Source organism: Rhinopithecus roxellana, chromosome 3 (genome assembly GCF_007565055.1).
Source record: "Rhinopithecus roxellana isolate Shanxi Qingling chromosome 3, ASM756505v1, whole genome shotgun sequence".
Lineage (NCBI taxonomy): Eukaryota > Metazoa > Chordata > Mammalia > Primates > Cercopithecidae > Rhinopithecus > Rhinopithecus roxellana.
Window position 1 is genome coordinate 103585431 of NC_044551.1, and position 12279 is coordinate 103597709.

The 12279-nt window shown below is 39.8% G+C and overlaps 1 protein-coding gene across 2 annotated transcripts in view; it reads right to left on the bottom strand.

Moving 5' to 3' along the window:
• The window catches only part of SNCAIP (synuclein alpha interacting protein), a 147984-nt gene that overhangs the window by 54613 nt on the left and 81092 nt on the right, over positions 1-12279 (bottom strand). Inside the window, exons 3-4 of one of the 2 annotated variants that reach the window (XM_010369152.2) lie at positions 9113-9253; positions 6371-6443 (exon numbers count right to left, since the gene is read on the bottom strand). In XM_010369152.2, coding sequence (XP_010367454.2) covers positions 6371-6443; positions 9113-9253 — 214 coding nt within the window. The remainder of the gene's footprint in view (positions 1-6370; positions 6444-9112; positions 9254-12279) is intronic. The other variant, XM_010369153.2, reaches the window with a different exon arrangement.

Below are 12279 nucleotides of genomic sequence, written 5' to 3' on the forward strand. Positions count from 1 at the left end.
CGATATGTACAAATATGCCTCTGGGGGAAAAATACTTGAAAGAAGTGCAGTAATTTTGTTTTGGTGGAAAAGTTAAGTTCTTTACAAATAATGGATTATATAATTTTTATAATTGTTTTGTTAAACAATAAAAGTAATTGTTTTACTTGATAAAAAATTTCATCTAGATGTCTTATCATTTGTAAATTTTTACTCTAGTTAAAGAAACAATTCTTTGTTATCAATGTGAGGTTCCTTGCTGCATCAGGATGAAGTGTTCATTTTCTTGACTGAGATATTAGAAAATGTGTTTCCCCGCTCTTTGGAGTCCAGTTTACATTGCATCCTGTGAAATGGATTAATCAGTAAGCTTTTCAATTCAAACTGCCATACCAGCCTTCCCTTTCAAGCTTTTAGCATTAAACCTTAATAAATATTGAAAACAGGAGGTTTATATAGTTAGCATCACCAACTATGTCATAACAGCATCTACAGGACAAATTTCATGTCAACTTATTATTTTAGGTGCTGGCTTAAATCCCTTTAATCTTAGAACATCACATATTTTATCTTTATAGGTTTAGGGTTTGTCACAAAATTTGCATACACAGGGTTCAAAAATATAGCAAATTTGCAATGCTTTTAAATGTATAACCTACATGACTTTAATGCCAGACACCAAGTTTAAAAAGTACTATTTCCTTTACTCGTTGTCATACAAGTAACACTTTATATTATTTAGGTATAACATTTTTTCAGAATCCATTCAGACACATTACAGGGTCATTTATTACTGTTATATAACTGAATTTTCTAACCTCAGCACATTTAAGTTTTCAGATGTGAAGCAGCATTAATATTTATCTGCCTTCTTTCATAAGAAAATTACACAATGAGTTTAGCAGATACAGATTTTGAAAGAATCACATTTAAAGCACTATGAATTGAAACAAATGTGTATTCAAATGTCCAATTAATTTTTAAAAACTCTAAATCTATGAAACTGAATATGTTTTGATTTGAACACCATATGTCACCATAATGTATTTTTTGTCCTCATTTGGAGAAAACCATAGAGAAGAATTAACATTCACTGCCTTGTGCCTCTTTTCCCACCTGAGTAGCAGATATTAAGCAGAGAATGCATGCAAAAGTTTCACGAATAACTTCCTTTTTTAGGTGCAACTTTTTTAAATTTTTTTTTACACATAATTTCCTTTGCTGCTAATCCTTGCCCCAAACTAGTTGCTACACATGGTTCTCTGGAATAAATTACTCCTCAATTGAGTCAGCTTACCCACAGGGGGTATGGAGACTGTAGAGCAAGTTTCACACCCACTTACTAGCTCTAGAACTTTGTGCACATTATTTACCCTCGCAAGCCTCAGTTTCCTCATCAATAAAATAGGCACAGCAATGCTTCTCCCTCTGATAATTATTCTGAGGATAAATATGCTGCTTACAGAGGCCTGGCACAATGCCTGGTACACTGCTGGCTTATGAAACAACTCAGAAACCTCAATAACACCTGTGTATCTCCATGCACAGGCAGTTCATTCTCAGGCTTCCCACTCCTAGTTTTTTGCTTCCTTCTCACCTTGTGGCATCTCCAATTCCCTTGCACTTCCTTTCTTTCTAAACCACTTTTCTCACAAAAATTTGAAATAGTCCTAGTGCAGAGTAACTGATAGAGAATAGTTTAAAATATTATTCCTGTTAGGGGAAAACATAGACTTCAATAGGAATCAAAGCTTCTAGCTAAAGAAAGGACACTCCTAAGGTGGATTTGTGGGTGTTGGTGGCCAGTGGAAGGTGTGAGGACATGACTTCCAGGCCTCTGACAACATTGCCATTTTCAGTCTTGGAGCCCACCACTAGGGCCGTAGGGATGAAGCAAGGTGAGCCCCAGGCTGTGTGTCTCACAGAGGTGCTTCCAAAGGCCACAAACAGGGCTCATTTTACACTCCAGCTTCTCTGAGGACACTTAGGAAGCAGGCAGAATGGACAGCCCTACTTGGGAAAAGAGAAAAGGTATGTGGGAAACCCTAGGGAGTGTTCTGTGGGGCTGACAGGTTTCCGAGCAGACCACATGTGGAGGAACCTCTGGTTTGGTTCTGGGAGCTCCACTTTAAGAGGATAACTGCACTGTATCCACAGAGAATGAAAAGAATGAGCAGCACACACTCAGAACTGCGGAAGGAAATGTTCACCTGGAGAAGACAGGCCCAAGAGTGACTGCTGCCTCCACACACCTAGTGACACTCTTGTCCAGCAGGGACTGTCCTTTTCTGTGGTTACAAAGGAAGAACCAGGATCAATGAGTGGAAATTCAAGGGACACTGACTCTGGCCAGTAAAAGCATTAACCTTTATGGACGGGCTGCCTCATGAGATTGTGCACTCCCTGTTGCTAAATTGATGAAGTACAGGCTAGATGACCCTATGGTTGGGATAAGGAGGATTACCTTCAAAGATTTGATTGGCTTTGGACTATCTATTTTTTGCCTTTTAGAAAACTTTTTATTTGTGTATAACTCTTACATTTTTCACTTGTAAATAAACGTATACAATAGTCGCAAAAACGAAAACAGTACAAAAAATAGCTGTAGACCTTTTATCCACATTCATCAGTTGTCAGCATTTTGCCCATTTGTTTATTATTTGTACTTGCTCACTTGCTCTTTCTCACAGACTAGCTGATTTTGAAAGTCCCTTCTCTTAGGGGGAGTTATGATTCTACATGCTGAGGCTTCTTTCCAGGTCATAAGATTTTAGAAAAATTGGAATCCTGCTAGCATTGCTCTTCACTGCACTAAGCATAAAATCTGAACTCCCCAAGGAGTCTGACCCTGATTATCTCTCTGCCTTCATCTCCTACTGCTCCTCATTTTGATCACCATTCTGCAGCAACATTGGTTTCTTCTTCCTCATACTTGCTAAGCTCATTTCTGGCTTAGGCACTTTGCAATTACTAGTTCCTTTGCCTTCAACACTCTTCGCTAGTTTTCTCATGGCTGGGGCTTTCTAACATTCCTTGATGCCCTAAGGCCTCCTTCCCTACCACAGTCCTTCATGTTGCCTCTTTTCACTATCTGTGGTGACCTTGTTTATCTGTTTGCTTGCCTTTTGGGTGTCATTCCCAGTAGAATGTAAGCTTCATGAGCACAGAGGCCTTGTCTGTCTTGTTCTTTACCATGTCCTCAATACCTGGGCCAGAGGACACTCAACACATATTTGCTGAATAAATAAGTAAGAGAGCAAATGAGAACATCTGGTCAGAGACATAATACGTACAAGGATAGATGTTAAAATTTGACAACCTATGCAAAATAGCAAGCGTGTAACTATTCTAGAAAGGTAAAGAGAAATGTCTTTGTCTCGTGGGGGTATCGTATTAGTCCATTCTTGCACTGCTATAAAGAAATACCCGAAATTGGGTAGTTTATAAAGAAAGGAGGTTTAATTGGCTCATGATTCTGCAGGCTGCACAGGAAGCATAGTGGCTTCTGCTTCTGCAATGGCCTCAGGAAGCTTCCAATTATGGCAGAAGGGGGAATGAGGCATCTCACATGGCAGAGGCAGGAGCAAGAGACAGAGTGGGAGAGGTTCTATACACTTTTAAACAACCAGATCTCATGAGAACTCACTCATTATCACAAGGATAGTACCAAGGAGATGGTGCTAAACCATTCGTGAGAAATCCACCCTTGAGATCCAGTCACCTCCCACCGGGCCCCACCTCCAACATTAGGATTTACCACTCAACATGAAGTTTGGATGGGAACACAGATCCAAACCATATCAGGTATGCTGTAAGTGACAGACGGTTGAGAAAGATTCCCCTGAGAGTGCTGAGTGCCCCATCCCAAAGAAGATACAGACTTTTCTCAGAAACCAAAGGGCATTCTGCTGTGTCCGTTTGAAAAGATAGAAATTTGCTAACTTTCTTGGAGCAAATTCCTTCTATGTGGCTGATACAAGAAAGACAGGGTGAGAAGGGTTATTTCTACATCTGGAAGGCTGTGGAACTGATTGAGAATGCCTCAATTCTTTAGGAAACCAGCTTCACAAACTTCACCATATTGAAATTTCTTTCAGACGGGCCCATGGATAATTCTACAGTGATGCTGTAGGCAGACACATTTTTCCATGGGTTCCTTTTTCTAGGATCACTCTCGATCTATCAGAATGCAGTTTTGCAGCCTCCAAATGGTCCATCAAATTGGAAATGTACATGCAATTCCATTAAGAGGCCTGAGTCTTTTGCTCACAATCCATTTCCTATCAGGTCTAATTATTGCTGATTACCTTGAGCACTGTGCCTTTGCTCTGGGTAAAGTTCAAAAGCTTTTAAGTTTGAAACTGGCCTCCTCCTCAACTACCTAAGAAAAGTCTACCATCATTTATTGTAGATATGACTAGAAATTGTAAGACCTGCAGAGAATGGAATGAACCAGCCCTGGGAAAAACAGTTGTTAAAAGTTTCTGTTTACTCACTTAACTTGGTAAGAGTCACCATTTAACAGAGAAAAAATAATTTACACTAATCAGGGAAAATATTGACTTGTAAAGATTTAAAAGGATAATATCTTAAAAGTAAATTATTGCCACCAAGTCAAACTATTTGGAAGGAGAGTATATGCAAGGGATAAGATAACAGAATCTGGAAGTAGACTCCCCGGGGTTTGAATCTCAGCTGTGTAACTTAATTGCTGTGTGACTCTGGGTAAGATATTTAACTTCTCATCTCTGTTCCTCATTTTGCCCATCTATAATATAAACATCCTAATAGTACTTAGCTCGCAACTATTTTAGGATGAATGGGATTAACGTAAGTAGAGCGCTTACAACACTACCCAGCACATTAAGCACTAATAAAGTATTTGCTATTATTTCTTCTCTCTTATTCCCTACATCCAATTAAAGGAAAAAGAAAATCTTGTATCTGCAAAGTACCTGTTTGTTACATCACCTAATTTTGATCCTAAGGACAGCCAGGCAACATTAGTACAGGTTTCTTCTCTATTTTGTAGATAACTAGTCACAGATTCAAGGTCATTTGGTTGAGAAGTGCCAGAACTCTAATTCAAACCTAGGCCTGGTGACTCTGAGCTTGGCAGCCTCCCCACTGCAGTCGGCTACCTGTGTCATTGATCACAGTCATTGGTTCAAGTCTGAAACGTGCACTGCCTTTTAAGAAGACACATTCTTATAAGACTTATAGCCAAGAGCGTCTATTAAATCCTATACAAACTTGAATGTTTTGGAAATAAAAAATAAGTGAAGGTAAGTAAAAGCTTCTATTTGAACTGAAAACTATCTTCTGTGATGTTTCTGACCCAAACATTGAAGCATTACTTTCACTCACACACACAAAAAAACACTGAGATAAACAAACCTAGAAAGACTAATTAATTTTCCCATCTCTCCTAAGCAAAATGTCAAAGGAAAACAAACAGTCCAGCAGAAAAGTAAATTAGCTTTGTAAAAATCCTTTCCATCAGAAAGGCCTAGAATTCTAGTAGCTGTATAGGTAAGGCACATCTATTTATTTTTAAACACAGAATTTGAGGATTATCTGGTTCACAGGATTCTAGTGACTATCAGAGGAGGACCAGCTTTGGGAAGGTTAATGGTGATGCCACAGAGTAACTACTTGGAAAAATAATAAACATCATTTCATAGTTTAATACCATGGTATCACTCCCATAAATATCCTTTTTTATTTTCATTTTTGCCCATCATAGAAGGAAAAGAAGAGAAGCTTAATTTGATTTACAGAGGGAAAACAACTCTTGAATGTACTTTTTTAATCTTGGGGGTTGGGGGTGTAAAGAGAAAAGGTCGACCAGCTGGTTTTCATCTATATACCATAATTCTCTGTTTAGTTTACACTATTAAACTCCAAAGCCTTTGCTTTAATCTTAACTGTTACAGTATGCCTTATTGCAGATTCTATAATGTCGCATCTCTGATAGAGTTTCTGACTTTGGCAAAGCACCATCCCCCAAGCTGGTCCTTGCCATATGGGTAGTAAATGCATCCAACATTTTTTCATTGGCGCCTGCATCATTATGTTTTGTCACCAATGGTTTCTTGGGTTTTCGGTAAATTGCTGCATATATTGTGGTTTGGAGATGCTGAGATGATCTCCTATATTTATTTATCTGTATACAGCTGAGTCCTCATTAGGACCTCCCTGTCCTGCTATCCTCTTTCAGATGACCTAACATCTGTTTGTTGAAGGCAGGGCATGAGGTGGCGGGTGGTGTGAGTGGAGAAGCCGTAAAAAGAAAACAGAAAGCAGGGGGGACCAGTGTGAGGAAAACAGCTTTTCAGGAGCCATTAATACTGAGTCAGGATAAGGAGAAGAGGGGAGGAGCAAAACCTACCTGATCTGTCTTCGTTTTGTGTATCACATCTTCGGCACAGTTCTGGGATCGTCTTGAGTGATGTGACTGAATACTGAATGGGAAGCCAGAGAAGAGAGGGCATAAAATAATTTAAAATGCGAGCATTCACTCAGATTGGCCAGAAAAACAAAACCCAGTAAGTGATACTTGGGCACAACATGTATATTCAGAAAACTTATCTCATTTTACCCTAAATGAGGTGCGTGGTGATCTGGCAGCATCCTAAGATCTACCTGCAAGCATCTAACCACATGCAGTTTAAAAAGGGGGCTGGGCACCCTTCTTTAACAAAAAAGGTGGGGTGCAGCCAGCAGACACTCTCTCCCTCTTATCACTTCTGCTACTTGTGGAAGATGGAAGAACTGTCTGAACCTGCGAGTTTCAAGATGGCCTTAATAATTGCATTCTGAATCCTAAGGGTAAACTTGTGTATGAAAAGTCAAGTACGGTAACACCAGGCTTCCTGCAGCATCCGGGGCAGTCAGGAGACATGTCTGTGCCAATGCTGACTGGACCATGCAAAAGTTCCTAATGTTGCCACTTGCCACAGATTTTACTGTGTAGCATCCATTATCTTCATGGGAAATACCAGGGTAATATCATAAAAAGCAAGAGGGGTGTGGTTCTGTGTTTGAAAGCTCATCTCTTTCACATATAGATTAGTTTGAGTGGAAAGAAACCACCCTCCAGGCTGTTTCAGCACCCACTAGGAGGCTGGTTTTCAGGGTAAATTATGACACAAGGGGGCATACAGCTGGAAGAGCTGAAACAAATGTAAAATCAATAGCTATGATTTATGGGGACAACATGTGATGCCAATCAGTCTTTCTTTAGAGGAGGGTGTTTTAAAACAAAATAAATAAAATGAAATTGTCCTTTAATCAAAGGCCCAGTCAGGGACTATCTTTAATCACATTCATACTCTAATTCATAAAATGCAGCTCCCTAAAATTATTTTGCTTTTTACCTCTAAGGACAATGTTCTTTAACGTAAATGAGCTTGTATCATAAATTACTTCACCATTGCAAAATTTGGCGGGATTGAGAAAAAGCATTTAATCTAAAAGAAAAATGATCACAGGAAACTCATTAGGATTACTATAACATTACAAGTGAGGAATGTGTAATTAGGACACATTTATCAATAAGAAGGTACTTTAGTTAGCTTGACGTCGATAGATGAAGCAAAGCGTCTGCATTGAGACTTCCTTATGCTTTCCCCAGGATACCAGGACAGCAAGACATAGGATGGGACCATTGTAGATATTGTCAGTTTGCCAACTGCACGTCACAAACAAATTAAATTTCCAGTATTTCCAAGTGAAAAGTGAAATCTCAAATGACTAATTAGAGAAATTACCCTTACCTGTCTGATGCAATAACATCCTGTTTATATTGGCCATGCCTCTGAGACTACAGGTGCCTTAAGCAAACCCACCCACATGCTCAGAGGGAGGGATGACTGTCTCATAAATCCAAAATTAATCTGTAAGTAGTTTTTTCTTTCACATTATGTTCTTTGGGCATCTGGGGTAACACAGGTACACAAGGCATTTTTCTTGGTACTAATAAGGTACCTTATGTTTCTGACCAAGTACAAACTCTCTAAGGAATCCGGTAGCTTCTTGAGACCAGCTGGTACAGGTTAGATAATTACACAGTGTATAATTCAATTAAAATTGGGCCTTTTGTTTTGGTTGCCTTTTGTTTTGGTCCCATGAAACACCCTTTGGCAAAGTCTCACTCTTTTTTTCTTTCTTTTCATCCAAGGCAAGAGTTTAGAAAGAGGAAATTAAAGATGAATTGTGTTTAAATATAGTTAATGAAACATTCAATAAGATTTGTTCACTGGGCTTAATGATATATAGCTGATTAAAATGGGTGAGCTGTTATCTGTATTTTGAGGCACATGCTTCCTAAGTGCCATCTCCCACCCCAAAGTCAGACATATCAGAATCTCTGATATATTTGCTGTAGCTTCAACTTTTCCTGTTTGCCCTCAAAGGCCCATAGTGTGCAGTAAGTTTTAATTTGATGAGGTTTAAATTTGAGCAGCACCTGGCTGGTGTGGGGACTGAGTCACAGGTGGACACTAGCCTAGGTGAGCCACTGCCATTGCCTCAACCTAAATCACTTGTGGCACTTTGCCTCTCCACCCAGAGTCACATAGGAAGTCACTTTGGTGAAGTCATACATTTTCATTCTCTGGTAACAATAACTGTGAAGAAAATATCATTTGCTACTCCTGGAAATAGAAATAAAAAGTACAGTAATCTAAAAAAGATGACAGTTTATCCAGAAAATTAAAGTTTTGGAAAATTTTAAGGGTATATGAACGTCAAATTCAGCAATGACTCCAATCTACATTGTGAACGAGTCCATCATTTTTTATAAAGACTCAAGACAAAATCAATTTGTGGATCTGTTTCACTAAGTATAAACACTGCTCCTTGGATGGAAGAAAAGGCTTAAGGGAATGCTATGAAGATTGTTAAGCTGTGATGTGAAGAAATGCACAGGAAACACATAACTCACAAAACCAACATCCAAAAATGTTTTCATATTTGCAAATTTGGGAATGAGCAAATGATCCAAGAAGGCTCCCTTGCAAGTATGCATTGCGCTACCATCTGGGAGCTGAAATGGAAGGTTTCCCAGGCCTTCATCCCAGTTCACAGGACAGATGGCCTTTTATAAGTAACTGTCAGTTCGCCAACATACCTCATTCTCAGGACAATGGCAAGCTCCCAGGGCAGCAACTACTGTCAGTTTGGCCCTATGGGAACCAAAGCCCAATGCATCTTCCCTGTCTGTGTCCTCCAATCCAAGCTTTTGTAGCTTGTTCCCTTGACTCCTATTGTCCTTGGGTAAGAAGAGTGAAGAGGGGGCTTGCAGTTAATGAAGAAGCATTACATTTTCTATCTCTATAATTTATTCCTTTTCTAAAAGTCTTCCAGAGGTTACTCCCAGTGAAAATAGACTTTTTGATCTAAATTTGTTTCCCAGACTTCTTTTCCACTTCTCTGCCATGTCCCAAGAAGAGCTCTGACAAAGGTTGACCAGCTGCCTCAGCTTCTTCAAAGTCCCTGTGCTTCCAAAGTTTTATTTGCCTTCTGTTCCTTTACTCGGGGGTCCCCCATTTCTGCAATGCCCTCCTCTAGCCATGCAACTACCACCATTCTACAAGGCAAGGCCAGTTGTGTTCTGCTTCTCCATGAAGCCCTAGCTGATTGCTTTAGCCTTACTGACTTTTCTCTTTTCTCCCCTTGGTAAGTTTCTGCCTTGTCATGTGCTGTGGTGTTTCTTATCTGAAGGTGTTGGCTTCCATAAGCACTTGAGTGAAAGAATGATATTTTTGACTTGTATATGTGCATGGCACACAGGGACTGATTAACTGTTTAACTTAAATACCAAGATGTGTACATATTGACTAATCCCTGGGCATAATATTGTAGACATTCAAAGGAGTTCTTTCATGTTTAGGTAGTAAGTGGGACCTTCCTCCAGGCCTTTATACTAACACTAGAATTAATTAGCTTTCTGAAATGAAAATTTGACTAAGGCTCTGCAGTCTATAGGACAAAGACCATAAGCCTTAGCATGGCACATGAAGCCTTCCATGAGCTCAGCCTCATTTTGCATTGTCTACTTCTCTTCTGATTGCGGCAATAACAAATTCTTGGGGGTTGCCCTACCTATTGTTTTGCCTGTCTATACCTTTATATATGCTATTCCATCTACCCGAAATGCCATTCTGCCCATTTCACTAGGCAAACCCCTTTTAATTCTTCAAGCTTTGCCTGAATATCACTTCTACAAAATCTTTCCTGAGTCTGCCCCACAAGGAAGTAATGCCAGCTTTCAAAGTGTGGTCTCTGGACCAGTGGTATCAACACAACCTAGGATTTGTTAGAAATTCACATTCTTGGGCTCCACCCTAGACCTACTGAATCAGGAACTCTGAGGGTGGGACCCAGCAATCCGTTTTTTCACAAGCCATATGGGTGATTCTAATGCAGGATGAAATTTGAGAACCATTGTCCTGTATTATTTCCTGATGTTAGGCATATGTCCATTACAGAACTCATCACAGGATGGTTCATCTGTATGTTTACCTAACTGCTTTCTCTGCTTCCTGAAGGTGTGCACAATATTTTATTTACCCAAGATACTAGGCACTTATTAAACCAAATAAAATTAATTCCTCTAGATATGAGGACTAATGAGGCAGGGATACAGCTCAGTCCATAATTTTGGTGGCAGTAATAATAATAATGTCAGTCGTTAATATTTACATAGCACTAATCTTAGAAAAACTCATAATTACAAGTCTAGCAATAAATCATTTTTTATTAAAAAAGTCTTAATATATTAATAGCATGAGTAATGACTGATGGCTTAACCTTTTGTATAAAGGACAATGGATTTGGAGCCATAAGATCTGGATTGAAGTCCTGGTTCTGACACTTATTAATGCTGTGGTTCTGGACAAATAATTCATTTAATATCTCTGGGGCTCAGTTTCCTTATGTGTAAAACACAGATAATTATACGAGATAACGTAGATGCAGTCATTTTGCAAACTGTAAAGCTCTAGTAAATGTCTGTCTCTTCTCTTTATCCTGTTTTCTATGTGTGCCCCCAGAGCGTCCCTCCTCATCTTCATTTCTGCCTTGACTTTCAAGTTCAGTAGATGAAGATATAAGAACTAATGAGGCGGGAAGAGAGGAGTTGAGCTGGGAATAGAAAGGAAAGGAAATATAGCTCAGCCTATCTCAGTACATTATTTGGCTTCTCTTTGTTCTTCCCTCACTGAAGAGAGTCTGTGGCCCAGGGATGACACTGAAAAGTCAGCTTCAAAAACTTCACAGAATTGATATGGTGCAAGACCATCCTATATATCCCAGCCTGCGCCAGTCAGTTTTGTCACCATGCCATGCAAAACAGTTGGAACATGCATGAGATTCATAGCGACAGTGCGTGATTTCTACATTGGGCTATGGGGATCTCTGACCACCCTAGATATTGTTCAGGGCTGAAAAGCTTTGGCCCTTGTTCCTGAAAACCGGAGCCAACTGAGCGAATGAGCAGACATTACTCAAATGGTAATGAGCCACAGAAAATTAAAGAACTAACATCCCAAGCACCTTTGCAAGCTAGAGACTCTTAAACTACTAAGGCCCCATAGAAGTTTCCAAAAGAAACAATTAAGCCAGCCATCCAAACAACCATGGTGAAATTCATATTTCTCGCACAGTTTTCCAAAATTCAGGCAGGTATCTTAACAGGCACACGATAAAAACAATGGCAATAATGTGTACAAGCAAAGCTGGGAGTGACAGCAGAGACGTCTACTTGAAATGAGATTTTAAGAACATAATTTTTTTCTACAAATGTGGCTTCCCCTCCAAAGGCCTGCCCTTCCAGTTCAGGAAGACTTCATGCCCTCCATTATAAACTGTGTTCCACTGCCCCTTCTCCTGGGACGTGGCACTAACGGTCCGCTCCTCCACTGCTAACCCTTTGCTGGGGCTCAGGTTTTCTCTTTTCCCATCTCCTCAGGACTCTTGTCTGCCACCATTCTTTCCTCTCTCCTTCTCCTCAGCCCACTCTCAGCATTGGCTTTCTCCTCTGGTCTTATAAAGATAAGCAAGCACCACTACCACCTCAAGACACTGCCTTCTTGACTGAGCATGGGCCTTCCTGCTCCTGCATTCATCAGTCATCTCTTTTGAAATAATTGTCTCTGTGTTTCTAATTTCTCATCTCTGCATTTACTCCTCCAGCCCTCATGATAGGATTCTGCCCACCACCCAATAGACACTGTGTTTACTAGGGACACCAAGGGGGTCTTAACTGGAAATCCAGAGGGCAGTTTTCAACTGTCA